The sequence below is a fragment of the Hyla sarda genome, chromosome 3 (genome assembly GCF_029499605.1).
Source record: "Hyla sarda isolate aHylSar1 chromosome 3, aHylSar1.hap1, whole genome shotgun sequence".
In the NCBI taxonomy this organism is placed as follows: Eukaryota; Metazoa; Chordata; class Amphibia; order Anura; family Hylidae; genus Hyla; species Hyla sarda.
The window spans coordinates 111127199-111147184 of NC_079191.1; the positions used below are offsets into that span (position 1 = coordinate 111127199).

At 42.6% G+C, this 19986-nt stretch overlaps 1 protein-coding gene across 3 annotated transcripts in view; it reads left to right on the plus strand.

Moving 5' to 3' along the window:
• The window catches only part of CPB1 (carboxypeptidase B1), a 72203-nt gene that overhangs the window by 40241 nt on the left and 11976 nt on the right, over positions 1-19986 (plus strand). Inside the window, exons 1-2 of one of the 3 annotated variants that reach the window (XM_056564833.1) lie at positions 6927-7228; positions 19431-19506. In XM_056564833.1, coding sequence (XP_056420808.1) covers positions 7224-7228; positions 19431-19506 — 81 coding nt within the window. In that variant the 5' untranslated portion in view covers positions 6927-7223. Of the gene's footprint in view, positions 1-6926; positions 7229-19259; positions 19354-19430; positions 19507-19986 lie in introns of those variants that run through there. The other 2 variants (XM_056564831.1, XM_056564832.1) reach the window with 2 other exon arrangements.

Genomic DNA, 19986 nt, shown 5'->3' on the forward strand with positions numbered 1-19986 from the left:
ATGTGTGCTGATACTCTGTTTGCTATCATCTTGGCATATAATTTAGTATCGGTATTCAATAGAGAGATAGGGCGGTAGCTGGAGCAAAGTAGTGGGTCCTTGCCATCCTTAGAAATAACTGTAATGTAGGCCCGCAGGAAATAGGGTGGGGGAGGCGAGTTCACCGAGATGGAGTTGAAGGCCAGGAGCAAGATCAGAGCGAAGGTTGGATGTAGTGTTTTATAAAATTGTGCAGTGTACCTGTCTGGACCGGGACTTTTTCCCAAGTGCATGGAGAGAATCGCGGCCTCCATCTCCATGAGGGTGAATGGACTCTCTAGATCTCGTGTAATCACAGGGTCTAGTCGGGGCAGTGCTGTGTGCTCGATGTAGTGAGCCAGTGGGTTCGGCATATGCTCAGAAGGTGATTGAGAAAAAAAAGCCTCAAGAATGTCGGGGGTTAAAGAACAGGGGGGGCCTGTGCGGGGTTTAATAGCGGGTATGAACAGAGAAGATTTCTTCTGCAGCAGCTAGAAGTCTTCCAGATTTATTGCTCCACTCATAGAAGAGTCGGCCTGTTAGCTGTTTGTAATATTTATGTTTAGAGGATAGGAGAGAGAGCAGATCACTATGGGTTTGTATTAGTTCTCTCATGGTGGCGTCTTGTCAGGAAGCCTGAGGTCTGGCCAGTGAGGGGAGCGTCAGTGAGCAATAAACCGGAGCGTGGTCTGATAGTATCCTGGAGCCAATCTCAGTGGAGGAGATAGACGTGAGTAAAGAATGAGGGCAGACCAAACGACTGTATGATTGTCTCGGGTTAGAGTAAAACGTGAGTAAAGAATGAGGGCAGTCCAAACGACTGTATGAGTGTCTCGGGTTAGAGTAAAATGTAAAGTCTTTGTCTTGGGGACGGAAGACCCTCCATACATCGCATAATTGCATAGAATGTAGGGTCTTTCGGAGGGCACGTCATTTATTATATGATAATATAGAGGAGCCAGAGGACGTGTCATATTGAGGAAATAGGGGAAGGTTAAGGTTACCACTAAGAAGGATGGGGCTCTTGGAAAAGCGTGATAGGGTCGATAGGGTCCTAATTAAAAATGGCACTTGTTCTCTATTATGGGCATAAATGGACCCTATGGTGAAAGGCTGATTTGCAATGGTACAGTTAGCAAAGACAAACTTCACATCAGGGTCAAGGAGGGATGAGTCAATGGTGACAGGGAGGGATTTGTGGAAAGCCAATGATACCCCTTTGGATCTAGCCTCGGGGTTGGCGCTAAGGAGCCATGTCGCGTAATGTTTCATTGGGATGGTGGGTAGGTGGTCTGTTTTAAAGTGGGTTTCCTGTAGTGAAAGGATGTGTACTCTCTGTCTATGGAAGGCGTATAGCAATTGGGCGTGCTTTTCAGCAGTATTAAAACCTTGAACATTCAGGGTAGCCAATTTGATGTCAGCTGCCATGTGTGATGTAGAGAGAGGAGATCTGCTTACCAGTAGTGTTGAGCAGCATAGGCCATATTCGAATTCGCGAATATTCGCGAATATATGGACGAATATTCGTCATATATTCGCGAATATTCGCATATTCGTAATATCCCCGTTTTATTTTCGCATATGCGAACATTTGCGCCCCAGTCTCACACAGTAGTATTAGAGCCTTCTTTACACCACATAAGCTGGAAGCAGAGAGGGATGATCACTGTGATGTGTACTGTGAAAAAAATAAATAAAAAATACGAATATTCGTAATTACGAATATATAGTGCTATATTCGCGGATATTCGCGAATTCGCGAATATGCGATATTCGCGAATAAAATTCGCATTGTGAATATTCGTGAGCAACACTACTTACCAGTCGAGGTGCCGGGGTCCAGGGTCTCCAGGCCGCAAGGGAGGAGCAGCAGTAGATGTGTCAACCTGAACAAAGGAGAAAGTGACAGGATAGTTAGGGTGGGGAAAACAGTACAGAAAAGTATCCATAAGAGTACTGGTACAAGAGGTCTGAGAAGAGAGGCTAGAGAGGCCAAGAATAAGACTGGGGCCAGCCCAGACAGTACACTAATGGGGGATAACATGGAAGGCGTGCCAGGGATGGGAACGATACAGTGAAAGGTGAAGCAAGTCAGTCAAAAGAGTGACTAGGCAGTTGTGGGTGGAGACAGGGCTAGTATAACAATCAAGAAGTAGGAGCCCCTCTGAGGTTACTTCTATGTTGGGGTATGGCAAAGAAACGAGGGGTCATCCAATGTAGGGGCACTTAAATTAGTCGAGGGCTAAGCTACCCTCAACAGATTAGTTAAGTATGGGAGGAAAAATTAGGCACCTTATGACTAGATAGGTGTGGAAGGGCACGATGATGAAGTCATATGTAAAAATGATGGAGGAGTAGAGCAGTATCTGTATAAACATGGAAAACATAAGTAAACCAGAGTCAGACAGTGAAGTACAGGAAGTACGGTATGGGTGAAGTAGGCAAGATGCGCCTGCATAGCAAAGTGAAACACATGCAATAAACAAATAACAGTGAGATCAAGTCTTGTGTTCCTGGCGAGTGAATCGATGTGTCAGCTGCAGGAGGTCAGATCTATCGCTACGTTGTTGATTGCAATCAGGGGGCCTCATTCTAGGCCAAGTCGACGGCAGGAACATGGCAGTCCATTCAGGTAGAGGTACTGGAGGCAATTTGAAGGTGGCCAAGAAAGCAGGCAAGTCCTCTGGTTTGAGGAGAGTCGCTATGGTCCGGCCGTGTCTCGCCCTCAGGGAAAAGGGGAATCCCATCTGTAGGTAATCTGTGCGTTATGGAGCATCAGAAGCAGTGGCTTAAGGGTGGCCCGGAGTCGGAGGGTCCGAAGGGACAGGTCAGGGTACAGAGAAATTGGGGTACCATTGTAAGACAGGTGTTTCAGGTCCCTGGCCCTGCGCATGATGTCTTCTTTGGTGTTGTAATGATGAATTCTGCAAACCACGTCCCTTGGCTTAGAAGTGTCAGGACTCTTAGCTTTAAGGGATCTGCAAGCTCGATCTAGCTCCAGCGGAGTTTCCGGAGGTTTCTGAAGAATCTCGTTGAAAATTTTTGGGAGCGTCCCTGATAAGTCCTGGGGGAAAACGGATTCAGGCAGACCTTTCAGTCTAATGTTGTACGTCTATTTCTATTATCCATATCATCCAATTGGTCTATCATCGCAGCTTGTTGAATAGTAGTAGATTTGGCGTGGTCGTTGAGAGCATGGATCTGTGAGGACACTGATGTACGGAATTCCTCTAGGTCGCGAACTCTATCATTGAGTTTGGAGACATCTTCCTTAACAGGTTTTAGGCCTCTCCTCCATGCTGTCTTAAGGTTGGAGGCCAGACTCTGCATGTCGGCTTTGGTAGAGAGCAAGGCCAAGAGCGCCTGTAGTTCAGGAAAGCGCTTCAGAGTGTTTGATGCTGCCTCTGGCGATGGCAGGTCGGTGACCGGACACGGTTGAGAGCAGTCTCAGGTGCGATCAGGTATTTGATAGCGGCGGGCAGGCCGTCTATAGTTGGTAGGGGTATCATCAGATGAGGAATGGCCAGAGGTGGAAGGTCCTGTGGGGGGCAGTTTCCGCGGTGTCTTGAAGAGTGTCTTTTTAGCTGGAGGACTAGCACCCCAATAATCTGGAGGGTCACTATCAGTTGCAGAGTCATGAGAATCAGCATTAGGGTCAGAGTCCATTTCAACTGACCAATCAGTCACATCTTGATCTGGGGGACCAAGTGCTGGGAGATGTGAGGAGGCAGTAGGATCTCTAGGTCGTTTTTCTGAAGAGGGGACAGTGGTTCCAGTGGTAACCAGAGATGTACTCAGCGGTATTGTAGCAGCAGTGCAGCCTGGGTCACTGGACGGCAGTCCAAGGGACACGTTGGGGGACAGTACTGGATCCAGGTGGTGACCCTGTGGGTATGTAGCAGGGGCAGACATCAGTATAGCCCCGTTATCAGAGAGGGGTGCAGGGGGGTGCTGCAGGGCTAGTTGTGAGGGGGAGGGGAGCGTCCCCTCGGGGAGTCCACTGGTCTTTGCGGGATCTCCACGTACAGACAGGGAGGGCGAGGACTGAGAGGAGGCCGCACATCCTGGGGCTTCAGAGTATCTGTCTGCAGTGATGACCGGAGAAGACCTGCAGTCTGGATCTGGTCCCCTTCGGTGGTCCCTTTTCGGCTTCACTGTAGGCTCAGCAGCCAGCAGCATAGAGGGCGGCAGGTCTGTCAGTGTAGGAGCCGCGGCCATAATCTGCAGCGGAGGAGCCGCGCGCTCTGAGGCCAGAAGTGGAGGTTCCTCCTGTGAAGGAGATGGCGGCCGCGCTTGTGGGAGAGCAGGCCGCGTTGCTGGAATCGGGGCTGGAGGCGCTCTAAAGTAAGTGGCGATGTTACTGATCTGTTTCGCTGATGTTAGGAGGGAAAGCTTCTTGTTTCTGCCCTTATTCCGTCCTCCTATAGTCCGCTAGGTGCCGTGGAAGCTGTTGCCCTGTTGGAGCTCTCACGCCGCACGTCTCATCTCCAGCGCACCGAGCCACGACCCCCACCCCGACTCGTTTTTTTCTCCTCGCCTTCAAAAAATCATAACTCTTTTACATTTTCATCCACAGACTAGTATGAGGGCTTTTTTTTTTTTGTGTGACAAGTTGTCCGTTGTAATGCCATCACTCACTTTTCCATAAAATGTATAGCGCCAGCAGAAAAATACTATTTGTGTGGGGAAATTAAAAAGAAAACCGTAATTTAGCAAATTTTGGAAGATTTCGTTTTCACGCCGTACAATTTACGACAAAAATGACATGTGTTCCTTATTCTTTGGGTCAATACGATTAAAATTATACCAATGATAATATATTTTTCTATTACTGTTGCGCTTAAAAAAAATCGCAAACTGTTTAACCAAATTAGTACATTTAAAATCCCCCTATTTTGAAGTCCTATAACTTTTTCATTTTTCCGTATAAGCGGCGGTATGAGGGCTCATTTTTTGCGACGTGATCTGTAAGTTTTATTGATACCATATTTGCTTATATAAAACTTTTTAATACTTTTTTTATAAATTTTTTTTGGGAATGAAATGTTATTAAAAAAAAGCAGCTATTTTGGACTTTTTTTTTCTTTTACGTTCACGCCGTTCACCGTACAGTATCATTAACATTTTATTTTAATAGTTGGGATATTTACACACTCGGTGATGCCAAATATGTGTATAAAATATTTTTTTTACACTTTTTGGGGGTGCAATAGGGAAAATGGGACAATTTATGTTTTAATTGGGGGAGGGGGTTTTTCAAAAAAAAATTACTTTTATTTTTTACTTTTTTTACTTTAATTTTGTCCCATGGGGGACAATTTATAGCAATCATTCGATTGCTAATACTGTTCAGTGCTATGTATAGGACATAGCACTGATCAGCATTATCTGTCATCTTCTGCTCTGGTCTGCTCGATCACAGACCAGGGCAGAAGACCCCGGGAGACGGCCGGTGCAAGGTGAGGGGACCTCAGGCCGCCATGCTGGACGATCTGATCCCCGCGGCAGCGCTGCGGGTGATCCGATCATCCATTTAAAGTAAGATGCTGCAGATGCCGTGATCTGTATTGATCACGGCATCTGAGGGGTTAATGGCGGACATCTGCGCGATCGCAGATGTCCGCCATTATGGGCGGGTCCCTGGCTGCTATCAGCAGCCGGGACCTGCCGCGCATGACGCGAGCATAGCTCCGATGCTTGCGGTTATGCATAGGACATAAATGTACGTCCTGGTGCGTTAAGTACCAGCTCACCAGGACTTACATTTATGTCCTGCGTTGTTAAGGGGTTAAAGGGGATCCATGGTAAATTGGAATGGTGGGGTACCGTCACCGAGCACTCTCACTGACTAGCTGATCAGTGTGGCTATTAATAAACATGCTACCTTTTTAACAGCAGCAAAGCACAGAAGGCCAGAATTGGCCTAACTATTCAAAAAGATGTAGCCTATATGCATGAAACTTGTAATGTACAGTTGCAAGGTATATTATGTGAATGCTTTGACTTTACCTATATTTCTGAATTGAGTACTATTATATTGTGGACCAGTATTTCTCTAAGTTACAATTATAACACACACAGTTGCAATGGAGGCAGGACTCGGCATACCCAGCTACCCTGCCTCTATCCCCTCTGCACTGATATGCATGCCCACCTCACGCTCACATGGATGAAGGGGTCCCATGAATATTCCTGAGGTGGGTATATGTCAAGTGTAGCAATCTGGTGGAGACATTCCTGAGAAACATTTGTTATGTGTGAGCATTATACTGCTAAAAAATGCCAGTTGGAAGCCTTGTGATTAGAGGCAACACAGGGTCGCAAAATGTCCTGCACATATTACTGAGCTGTTACTGTCCCTACTATGCGTGACTGATTGTCAGATCAGATCACCCCAGATCATCACACCAGCTGTGATGAACATACCTGCTTCAGTCCCAAATGGTCCAGCCTTCCATGCACAACCAGTGCACTAACCCATCCCTTGGACACAGAGTTTATGGAGATCCCTGTGTTTTTACCAGAGCCTTTGGCAAGATTAGATGATGTTGGCTGTCAGAAGCCTACATTACCCATGGCAGGGCCCTTGAAAGAAGTAGGTGCAGGTCAGTGGGATGAAACCTACACAAGTGCCTTCTAGGGAGATAAAGGACAAGCTTGGTAAACTAGGCATGTCAATAACAGTAAGGTACATCAGAAACAGAATTTGAAACAGAAGCATGGTTAACATTGGAGTAAGGTCAATAGCCAGGTAATATCATTAACAGAGTCAGGTACCAGAGAAAGGTCTGAAGCCAAGGAATAAGTGAGCGAGGGGGTAACATCATTGACAGAGTCAGGTACCAAAGAAAGGTCAGAAGCCAAGCCAAATTGTTACGGAGTCAGGAAGGAATGTCAATAACAATACCAAGAAGAGGAGTAACCAGGTAGTTAGGCAGGAGTTGAGAACAATGTCAGGTCTAGAGAAATAGTAACATAAGTGAGGCATGTAGTGATCACCAATCACAAGCGTCTGTGGCCAGTAGATTAAATCTGTTTAGATCAATGCATCTCAGGCAGAGTGAGATGCAAGTGCTGAGCCTGATTGGCTGGCATCCTAGCTCCTTGATAGGATAATCAGCCCTTGTCAGAGAGGATAGTAGCCACAGCAACTGTGTGATGCCATCAGTGCCCGCAGAAGAGAAGGAGATCGCTGGTGGAGCCCGATGGGGTAAGTGTCAGAACCCATAGGGTTAAAAGGGTCTGACCGGTTCTTTGTTTGTTTTTCTTGCCGGGTTACGCTTAGTTGTCTGGCTGGTCAGCTGACCTTTTGATAAGAGCACCTGCCGGGTTGCCTATTTAACTTGGCAGTTTGCTCTCATTCAATGCCTGTGTTATTCTTGTTTACCCGACAGCTGTGACTTTTAGCTTATCTTCTCGACTTCTCTCTGGTATTAGCGATTTTGTACTTTGACAACTCCTGTTTTTTAACGCGGATAGTGGACATTGACTTATTTTGTGAGTGTGTTAGTTTTGCTTCTGTTAGTCTGTCTGCTCCCTACTGTACCTTGACCTGTGTCTGTATTATTGTATTTTATTATTTTGACAGTTACGCCCCTCACTTTTCTAGGGAGGGACTGTCACTGCAGTTACGGACCTATCACCTTGGGCAGGTACGTAAGTAGGCAGGGATAGGGGAGTGGGTGAGAATGGTGTGCACTCCTTCCTTGCCCATATGTGACAGTAAGTATGCCATTCAAACCAAATGCAGGATTGAAGCCCTCAACCCAAGGCCTTTATACTCAAACACAGCCATTAGCTGTTTTTAAAGAGAACCTGAATTTGTTGCTAAATATGACACAGTTCTAGTCCATAGCAGTCCAGTTTTCTTGTTCATGACATCACTGCAAACCAAGCTGACAGTGGCTGCCTGTCAATGTAGGAACAGATAATGGGCATTGTGACACCAAATTTCCTTATGATAACTGCATAGAAATGGTCTGGGCAGAGAAAATGTCACTGTATTTGAATGATGGTCAAGAAAAGTGTCATTGCTGCTCATGCTTGTCATCCTCTCTAATGGTGATTTGTCTGGGCATCCAATACAAATGACTGGTGAAGTCAACGAATTTGCTACTATAGTTTACTTTATATTCTCTTCATTAGTTACAAAAACATGATAAACAAAACATTATTCACCCAGGTGCATTCAGCAAGACAATATAGTTCACGGCATGTAAGGGTTTTCCATCTGCTTGCTGCTCCGCATGGAGTCTTGCAATCCCAGCCGAATCTCTTTACATTCACCACGGACTGAACCTGGTGATCTTCTAATTCCATAGATAACTGCAACATTTTAGAGGACTCCTCTTCCTTTGTTAAGCCTGGCTGGACAAAAAAGGAGGAGTCCTCTGAAACGTTGCTGGTTCTCCTTGTGTAATTATGCACCCCCTATCAAACTCCGTCAACTGGGCAAAATGTCTTAGAGTGCACTTCAGAGTCATGTCAAGCAGTCAATGATTTCTCACAAAGTTATACCCTGCTAAATATAAGCCTATGAGAGCCATTGCAGTAGGGGTAGTACTTTTATTTTCTCTTATGCCAAGATCCAATGTCTAAGCATGCCACAACTCTTATCATTCACATATATTTTGTTGTCAATGTGTACTTTGACAAATGGTATTTCTTATGTTTCTTCACTATGACCAAGATTGGATCTGATTTTTTGCCTGTGTCGATGGTTATCACACGAAACATCTCACATTTAGATTTTTTTTTTAGCTTGCCAACTGAATATGCATTTAAGGTGTCAAAAAGGTTATTTGGCATATGTTTTTTACTGGCAATAGTACTCGATTATGTACTTCTAATGTATTCTCTTTAACAAACCTGGAGAAATTAATTACTGTTAAGTTCAATGTTATTGCTTAAGAATTAATTCTATTGTTTTAACCTTTACGCTTTCATCTTCATGTCTGGTGAACTCTCTTTTCATCTATATTCTAAATCAAACTTCAAGCATCACTGTCCTTGAATGTTCGAAACTACAAACAATTTACCAAGGAACACTGAAGTCATACATTGTAGCTTTAATTCAGGGTTTGAATGTTTCCATTGACCCCCATGTGATTATCCCTTTCTGACTTATTTTCTGATGGTCCACACAGGGTTAATAGATGTTAGATATGAAAGCATGTAAAAAAAAATGTTTCAAAAAGACCATTCTTAATTATCTTAGAGTAGGAGTCATGGACCTGGAGGGGAGGAGAGAATACAAGGAACATCCTCTCCTGTACTGTCTGCTCTTAAAGATGAGAGACATAGAATATTTACTGCTTCTTTACTATCTATATGGAAGTTGTTTGCTTTTATTACTGAATAAAATAGTAACATTTAATAACATAGTAACGTAAAAATTATTTCATGGCTGAAATAACAAAGTCATATTTAGCATCTACAAGTAATGAGTTGTAGGTAAATGGGCACTGTCACTATGAACAAACTTTTGACATGTTGTAGAGAAGTGCCAAAATTGTTGATCGGTCAGGTGTGTGTAGACTGCTATTAATAGCTAGAATTGTGCAGAGGAAAAGTTGACTAGTTGCCCATAGCAACCAATCAGATAGCTTCTTTTATTTTTCATAGCCCTTTTTTAAAAATCAAAGAAGTGATCTGATTGGTTGCTATGGGCAACTGGTCGGCTTTTCCTCTGCAAAAGTTTTAATAAATATTAAAACCCACTCTGTATTCAGAAGTTCTGAGGAGCATCATGTTGCTTATCAGATCCAATGGCTTTTGTTGAAATGTAATCTACAGCAGGATCTGGAAAGTGATGTTAATATAGAAAAGTCTGTGTACAACACTTATTTGACCATATCAAATACAGTATATACCCATTATATAATGATATTCCATGATGAATAAACCGGATACAGAAGAAAATGTGAAGTATAGCTTTCTTAAAACCTTTCTTTAAATAATTAATGGTTGTAAAGGACCTTATTTCCTGGTAATACACAGTACTGTCTGTGAACTAGTCCTGACTTTGAATGATATGATCTAACCAGGATGAAAGATCTAAAAAGTTCATGAGAAACAAACATCTTTATGACATTTACGAACAATATCATTTACCAATAGCAACGTTCTTTCCCACATTGCTACATGACATAAGATGTCATGTGCAGACATGCTGTCCAAGTGGAGTGCATTTTTATCTTTATGTTTTTTATTTATTTTTAAGCTGATGGTGTTGTTCATCCGCACTAGTCTTTCTTCTATCAAGGCTTATCTGATGGCCCATTCTTATTCCAAGATGTTGCTCTCCCCCTATTCCTATACCAAGGACACTACTGAACTGATAAGCAGGACATCCATCTTTTACCTTCTGCTTATATCAAAATAAATGCTCCAGAGAAATGTTTTGGTTTATAATATCGAGTTTGAGGACTTGAGACCTCAACATTCAAGAATTATTATTTCATTGGTGTACTAAACCCGTGAAACCATTGATCCATATAATGATATTAGTTCCAGTCCCATAGGCACAGAATACACCATCCCTAGTTGGTTAAATGAGAGAATAAATGCAAATGTTATTACTGTCCTTACATCTGTATTTCCTTAGTTACTTGGCACTTGGTTCAACCCATAAAGGCTATTTACATTCATCATTGTGTCTTTGGAAAGTGAGTTTTAAACATTTATCATACTATCAAGGGGGGGGGGGGTTGATAAATTTGGAGCACATAAGTGAAAAACAATAAATTACTTCAAAACACCATTTTGTATTATTTGTTCTCTCCTCTGCACAAAAAGTCACAGTTTAAAGCTCCCCAAAGGCATTTTTGTAAGCCACGTCTGACCTGGCTTTGACTTGTGAAATTTTGGAGGGGTTTGTGGCTTTCATTATTTCTAAATGAAAACATTCGCACTTCATTAATTTGTGACCACTACAAAGTGAAAACTAAAAGTTGCTTAGATAAGGTTGTTTGCCACTTTTACATACCAAAAAAGTGCTCTACATGTTATGACAAATTTCCCCCATAGTGATTATGTGTACGCTTTTACATATAGCATTCACTGACAACCATGTCCACATCATGTTGTGCTCAGCACTATTTGTATCAGTAAAACAGAATGTTGAAAAATGGGAATGAATGCCCAGGGGTAAAAAAGGAAAGATAAGCAGTAACGATTCACTAGAAAGTAGCAAAATCATGTTAGATATTGAATATCAGGAAAGCAAATGTTTAAACAGATATGACACAAAAAAATATGATAGAGTTCCATTATCATATCTTAGGGATTAGGAGTGTACATAAGCAATATATCAGTGTATATCAGTGAACACTACTTAAATTTGCTTTTCTTCAATATCTATTCAAGCTTATAGGAGTAGAAATGATATTACACGCTTGCTTTCACTCAGTGTAAATGAATGCTTGCATTATTCTAGGCCAGGTTCATACCTGCGTCATTGCTCTGGGAGCTCCGTCACAGACTCTGTTAGCAACAGAAAAGAATCGAGTCAGACGGGTCCTGACGGATTCCAGTGACTTTAGTGGGGTCTGGCCGCCACCACAGACACACGAGGCTCCCAAGTACAGACCCGAGCTCAGGTAGGGATAAATCTATTATCATCAACATCTCATCCAAACCCCTCAGTTCCACACAGCTCAACCTACTCCAGAGGGGCTTATCCTTCTGCCCGATAGGTAAACTTAACACATTACAATTAGATCTGGCTTTACATAGACTGTATCGCAATGTGAGACTAAAAACACACTTTTCCAGTAATCCCATCCCTGATACACCACCAAGTCAGGGGAGTGAGACACTGACACTTCAACAATTCGGCCTTAGAAATAAGAGCAGATACAATCCCCCGCACACATACCATCCTACTGAAACATTTATCCAACTAGTCCAGCAAGAGGTTGAAAATATGACTACTAGACATATGTCAGACACACTTGAGGCCAGGAACAATCTATCTAGGGAAGAGAGGAAAGCTTTACAGGAACTGATGAGCGATGGCGACCTTACCATAAAACCGGCTGATAAAGGGGGCTCCATTGTTATCATGGATACCCAAGCCTATGATAAAGAAATTCTACGCCAGCTCTCTGACAGCTCCACGTATAAGCTTCTTCCGAGTAACCCCTTGCCCAAAATACAAAAAGAAATCCATGACCTCACCACACACTTTTTGGAAGCTGGAACTATAGATGCCAAACTGGGGACTTTTCTGATTAAACAGTTCCCTATCACACCTGTGATATATATTCTACCAAAAATTCACAAGACATTAACTAACCCTCCGGGGCGCCCCATCGTGGCATCTATAGACTCTGCTCTCAATCCCCTGTCCATTACTCTGGAGAAAACCCTTACACCCTTGGTTAGACAAACAAAATCCTTCCTGCTGGATACATCTGAATTTCTTTCCATTCTTAACAATATTACGGACACTTCCGACAACACCTGGTTAGTCACAATTGACGTAGTCAGTCTCTATACCTCAATAGCACATGAAAAAGGTATCAGAGCGGTTGAATGGTTATTACAAAAAAGTACATACAATGACATTCAAAAGGACTTTTTTATCTCATTACTTAAAATTGTACTATATGACAATTACTTTATGTTCAAGGAAAAATTCTATCTACAGATACGTGGCTCGGCGATGGGCGCAAACGTGGCCCCCCCCATATGCACATGCCTATATGGCCTTCTTTGAAGAATTCTTTATTTACAATCATCCGGCTTTTCAACATCACGCCAAGATATGGCGTAGATATATTGATGATATTTTTTGCATATGGGAGGGGCCACGTGACACCATCATGTCCTTCTTGACCTATCTCAACTCAATATGGGAAGAGTTACAATTTACCCTCTCACTCAGCCAGGAATCCATCCCGTTCTTGGACACTCTAGTCCAAAGAGACACATCGGGTAACATCACTACAGACCTGTATCAGAAAACAACAGACAGGAATAGTCTTCTACACTTCAGCAGTGCGCATCCGCACAGCATCAAAAAGGCGATTCCCAAATCCCAATTCAAGAGAGTACAGCGTATCGTTAGTGACCCTGACACACAACAGATCAGACTTGACGAGATGGAGTCCAAATTTAGAGAGAGAGGATACCCCGAATATATCCTTAGAGAAGCCAGAAGTGACACCCCACGCACCAGAATACAACCGACTACCCAACGCATACCATTTGTACGCGAGTTTCACCCGTGCACGCCTAAAATAGACAACATCGTACGCAAACATTGGCACATACTACAGGAGGCATATCCCAACATCCCTGAGTTCACTTCACCACCACTGATTTGTAACAAAAGAGCACCGAACTTATCCAACAGCCTGGTACGGGCCCTACCCAAACAAGATGAAGGCATATCTACCCAAAGATTCTTTACATCTAGACACAATGGTACCTTCCCCTGTCTTCAATGCTCCCAATGTAGCAACGTGTTAAAGGGTGATAAAATTTCTCACCCCCACACGGGCAGAACATATACAATTAAGGGATATCACACATGTCTAAGCAAAAACGTGATCTATGCGATAAAATGCCCGTGCGGACTACTGTACATAGGGGAAACCATGCAGACAATTAGGGATAGAATCAATAAACACAAATCAACCATTCGCTGTGGTAATTACCTGTTACCGGTCCCATTCCATTTCAAAGAAAAAAGTCACTCCATCTCCCAATTAAAATTTCAGGTAATCGAGCAGGTCACTTTACCAAAAAGAGGGGGTGACATAAAGAAACGCCTACTATTTAGGGAAGCTTTTTGGATTCACACCCTGCAAACTTTGGAGCCAAGAGGGCTCAATAGGGAATATGAAATAACCAGCTTACTGTGAATTCCCCATTGATTTCTGATCTTTTTTCTTTTAGCTATCACAAGCTCGGTCTGATCCTGGTAATCGGGGAGGTGGGTTGGCTTAATCTATCCCCTCGGCTGATGGGTATGTTTTCTATGTTCATGTTCGTGTGCCTTCTCAGTATATAGCTGGGTCTTTAGTTGGACCATATTGCTTTGCTACAATATAACTTGGTGACTGTACCTCAAATGTCACCTCGTTATTAATTATTATTATTTTTTTCCCCTGTGACCACCAGTTGATTGTTGGATTTTTTATTCTAGGATGACATATGGATACTATATGGACGCTATGCTGTTATTATTAGCTATCTTGACATTATACCTACTTTATACTGTTGAAATTCTTCTTTTTTCAGATATGGGATCATACCACTATTTACTTTGTGCTACCAGGTCCCATGAGCAAATAGGCTCGGGTGGGTCCTCCCTGACTGTCACTCAGTGGGTGACCAGCTTTTGGCTGGATGCGCGGCTGCGCTTCCCCCTTAAATGACAGGTCTTCATTGCGATACTGTTCACTGGCAGACGTGAGCGGCTTTTGGGACCACAGTACCCTACCGCCACAGGCGCTTGTTATTACGTCCTCGGACAGTCAGTTGCGCTAACTCCCCTCTGCAGGGGGAGCGCGCACCGCATCCGTCCAGCAGAGAACAGTTACACTACCTGATGCTTCTTTCCCCGTTGTGGCTCTCGAGGGGAAGAGGCGCACTGCTTCTTCTTGTTCTTTTTGTTACTACGTATGAATTACACTGTTGCAAGACATTGTACACATAACGCTTTGTGTTTACATTTGATGCCTTGTTGACATATCACTATGACTACGTGACGTCACTCCCGGCGTGCCGGCCAGTGGAAGTGACGTCATTTTAGGGCGCCTCCTCGTGCATATAACTGGCGCCTGCGAGCGAACCAGTTGACAGCAGAGGAAGGCTAAGTGCCGAAACGCGTCCTGTTACTAGGATACACAATAAATACCATTTGCTTGCATCGGTGAGTGCTGGGACTTCCGTTATTACATTTAGTGGGGTCTGTCTGGATTCCGCCTGGTGTCCGTTTATTAACAGGATTTCAGCAGAGAAAAATAACTGCTTGTGTCTTGTTTTTTTTCTCCACTCATGCCCCTCTATTTTAATGGATTCTGTGAAATATGCTCCCAGAATAGAACTCTGATGGAAATGTGTACCTAACTTTATGGGAAAATAATCATTGCTGGTGTTCCCAAATGAAATATTCCATATTGCATTAACCAGCTTTAAAGGAACATATATTTCTATATGGGTAACATCTAACTCAGCACATGTTCACCGTGATTCATTGCTATAGTTTTCTTAGCGTGTTTCCCAAAACATTTCATGTGCTTATTACCAGCACAGAATAATGTTGCCACAGGAGCAGTTACTGCACTGACTGGTCTGCATGGAACCAAATGTACCTTTGGTCCAGGTGGAAAAACAATCTGTCAGTTATTACTTTCCTTGGCCATTCCAAATTAATCTATACCCACCCAGCGCTCAGAACCCATCAACCCCCCCCCCCCCCCCCCCCCCCCCCCGCAGCAATCTAAAACTCATCCCTCAACCTTTGGATGGGGGATATGATACTTGTCCTTTAAATTTACTTTCTTCCCCATCCAGTTCAGTTTGAACTTCAGCAAGTTGTTTTGACCAAGTCTATATATATGCCTAAATGTATGAGTTGCTGTCATGTGATTGGCTGTTTTGCTACTTTCCTTAAAAAGCAATTTAGCAGGTGTACCTTTATACAGTAAGTGGATATTTCTGCATCCCAATGTTACAGTTAAGTTTTTGTGTTAGGAATCCAAGAACAGATGGATCAGATGACATTCCCACGATAGAAGATCCCTTTATTCACAAAACAGACATGGTCATGAATACAGATTATGGTTGACAGGCCTTTTCACTGAAAAAGCACTAACTCTTGACCTCAGACATAACTATTGACCCCCACCCTTAAATGGCTAACTTTAGTGTTCCCAAAACAACACCAGATATAGTCTGCATATAAATTGTCTATGGTCCTGCAGTGGACCTCACTTAGCAAAAGAGCTCCCAGCTATATACAATCAAAAATACCAAATATCAAGACATCTTGGGTAGTACAGGGCAGCTGCTTAATACTTAACTTTTATTACTGTTCCAATTAAAAATACATCTCATATGTGTGTGTATAACCGACAAGGTTAGCGCTCTTGTGATTTTCATACCGGACTACAGAGACTGCATATCTTAAGATGGTTCTCCTGCTGTACTCCTTGTATGTTCACAGACTTCATCATACCTTCTCATTACTGTATGAAGTATACGTTTGAAGTGAAGCCCCCATACTTTACTCATAGCGGCTATATCAACAGTTACCTAGTTAATCAGCATATGGTTTATAATTTATACTATATCTATACAGCAACGAGGGAATCTCTGGGGGTTGGGTGGAAAGTAATCTATACACCTACCCTGCTTTATAGTTTATAGGTTTTACTCACTAATATTTGTCCCTTTAAGACTCTGTACAACATGAAAGCTGGGGAGTATACGCTATGATGCTACAAGCTTCTTGTGCTTTCCATCTGTGGAAGAAATGTGTCAGGAGAAGTGCTGAACATAGCATGTGTAAATACATTCTTTGATTCCATTTATGCTGAATCTAAACTATGCCATTAACCTATATAAGAATAAACTTGGTATAGTTGAGTCCGATGCAACCAGGTTATGGTTGTCTTATTTTTATTGGTTGTTGTTTATACACACATATGAGTTGTATTTTTATTGCAACATTAATAAAAGTTAAGTATTAGGCACCTCCCCTGTACTACTATAGATTTCTTGATCTTTGGCATTTTTAAACCCAAAACAAGAACAAATAAAACTGCAAAAATTTACATAAATATTAACAGAGTGGATCAGTATATCACAAATAACAGACCACAGGATGTTGTGAAAATAAACTTTTCATGGAAAACAATATTAGGGTAGGGTCACACGTATCGCATCCACTGCCCGTCCCTAGAGTCATTCTTCAGCTTTTTTCCCCGTGTCCCCTGTTCGCAGCATCAATCCGCCACTGTGAGCACAGAGGGAGATGCTAGTCTCAGGTGATACGCAGTTCTCCAGACATCGCGGCCGCACCCCTGCTTCCTGAGCTAGGCTGAGAGTGGCCACAATGCCTGCTGTATGCTGTGCATGCGCACGAGACTCTCAGCTCCATCTGTATCTGCTCGTAGCGGCGGATTTCTGCTGCAAGCAGGAGACAGGGGAAAACAGCTGGAGGCACACTCTAGGGACAGGCAGTAGCGCATCCCCAGTATCAAATATGCAGCTGATGCGCTATGTGTGACCCTACCTTTAGGGTAGGGTCACACTAGGCAAATATGCAGCGTATTTGACACTGTCAGAAATCTGCCAAGCAGAGGAAATACGATGTGTATGTGCTACAAAGGCTAACATATATCCGAAACGTTGCACTGCTGGTAACTAATAAAAGACTACAGCTTGCTTTATACATTGGAGTCTGCTGCTTCTGTGCTGTGATCTATTGGTGCGTGGATGTCGATACACTGGACTGGTTATCCGGACGATCACCTGCACTAACAGCTGGGGCCCGGTGCTGTTCTCCTTCTCTTTTCCGTGTATGTGCTATGAACAGACACAGGGCTTACCCCACCACAGCCCTGTGTCTGCAATAAGGTTCAGGAGCTGGCTGCATGTCACAGTTATGCTGGTGCCAGCTTTGAACCTTATTGCAGACACAGGACTGAAACGGGGAAAGCCCTGTGTCTGTTCCTAGCACGTACACAGCATATTTTCCGCTGCTTGCCAGAATTCTCATAGCATCAAATACACATACAAATACAGCATAAAAAAAGATAAATATATATTTTGCATGTATAGTGAGTTGATTGGTACTTAAGGGCCCAAGAAAATGTCACTCACTCCATTACCAGCAGCCTAGACCACTGATACACGACAGGATTAATGCATGCTTTCATGTTGTTTATGACAAATTCTGACCACGAGTGTTGTAGCTAGAATTGAGACTCATCAGGCCAGGCAATGTTTTTCCAGTTTTCTATTTTCCAATTTTGGTGAACCTGTGTTAACTGTAACCTCAGTTTCCTTATCTGACAGGAGTGGCACCGTGTGTGGTATTCTGCTGCTGTAGACCATCTGCTTCAAGGCTTCATGTGTTGTATATTCAGAGATGGTATTTAGCATACCTTGGCTGAGACAAGTGGTTATTTGAGTTGCTGTTGCTTTTCTGTTAACTCATACCAGTCTGCCCGTTCTCCTCTGACATCAATATGGCATTTTTATCCACACAACTGCCGCAGTCATTCTCTTTAATTCCAAGAAATGGCTCAGTGAGAAAATAGTAGATTGGCAGTTTCTGAAATACATAGACCAGACAATCTGGCACCTTAAATCCCCTTTCTTCCCCATTGTGATGAACTTCAGCGAGTTGTCTTGACCAAGTCTACATGCCTGAATGCATTGAGTTGTGGCCATGATTGGCGTTATTGGCTGATTAGCTATTTGCATTAGCAATCAATTGAGCAGGTGTGCCTTATAAAGCAGCCAGTGAGTGTACATGTCTGCATCCGATTTTGACAATTGTCTGACATTTACATACCATAGAGGGAACAATCATATTGTAACCCATGTTGAAGTAGGATTTTTTGTATACAACAAAGTTCAGTTGATCACAGGAGACATCTTACATTAAGTTTTTTAAGCTTGGAAACTTCTGAACATGCATTTAAGATATCCATTAGGATCACTTGGTGTCTTGTTTTACTGGAACACAACAGTCATTCATAGCTGGAGCCTTTGTTGAAGAATGGAAATTGAACCAGACAATGAGGTTTTAAAAAGCTGTGTATTATGTGAAAATGATATCTCAACTTATAACAATACCTTCTACTCTAGAACAGTACATATAGTATTTACGGGCAATGTCTAGTTCAAAATATATTATTTAAATGCAATATTATTATTTTATTTATGTCAGCAATATACACATTTTATTCAAACAATCCTGTGGAAATGCTTAACATAACTAAAAGAAACCCATCCACTCCCAATGGCAGTAAAGCAAATGAAAAAAAAATAAAAATAAAAAGAGTGTGCATTCTCTGTCCAATGGATTGCACATGGATTTCCACACAGTGGCCATGAAATATTAAAACACAGGTGCACAAAAATAAGCTGTTGGGTAAATACAACAAGGCCAGTGCTAAAATCAATCATCCATGAGACAGACCAATGGGCGTGGAACCTCCTTCTGCAAATCATAAACTAGATAAACAATCTGCACAGCGTATATATATGGGAAACCAAGTTGGCAATCCCTATCTTCATCACCATGTGGACCATACTCATCCTTGCGGGTATTGCGGCTGTATCTGCCGAGCCCAGAGGCTTTCATGGGTAAGTACAATGTTCATTGTGGACTGTGTGAATAATAACCTATGCAGGGGTTTACGTTTGCTAATTGTCATTTACAGGGAGAAAGTTTTCCGGGTATTTCCACAAAACTACAAGCAAGTAGAACTCATCAGAAGCTTGGCTAACAGTGCAAAGGTATGGGGATTCCAAAATTAGGACAACCCAGGAGTTCTAGCACCGTTTGCTTATAGACTGCTTTATCTAGACATACTAGGAATGTGCACAAAACCTTGAAAGGAGCAGTGTAGTCTATAAATTATACTCCCAATCCTGAATGGAACGTTAGTCGGTGGTTTACCCTACCTACTCATCAATTTTTATTTGACTCATTAACTGACCAAGAAGTAAATGTGACAAACAGGGCGTCTGAGACTTTTTTTTTTGGTATCTTCTTGTGTGTATTCTGCTATGGACTACGTATGTATTTTCTTTTACAAACCTGGAGGCTTTTATAACTGTAAAATTCAGTGTTATTGTTAAAAATGAACTCTATTGTTTTAACCTTTACGCTTTCATCTTCATGTCTGGTGAACTCTCTTTTCATCTATATTCTAAATCAAACTTCAAGCATCACTGCCCTTGAATGTTACAAACTACAAACAATTCATCCAGAAA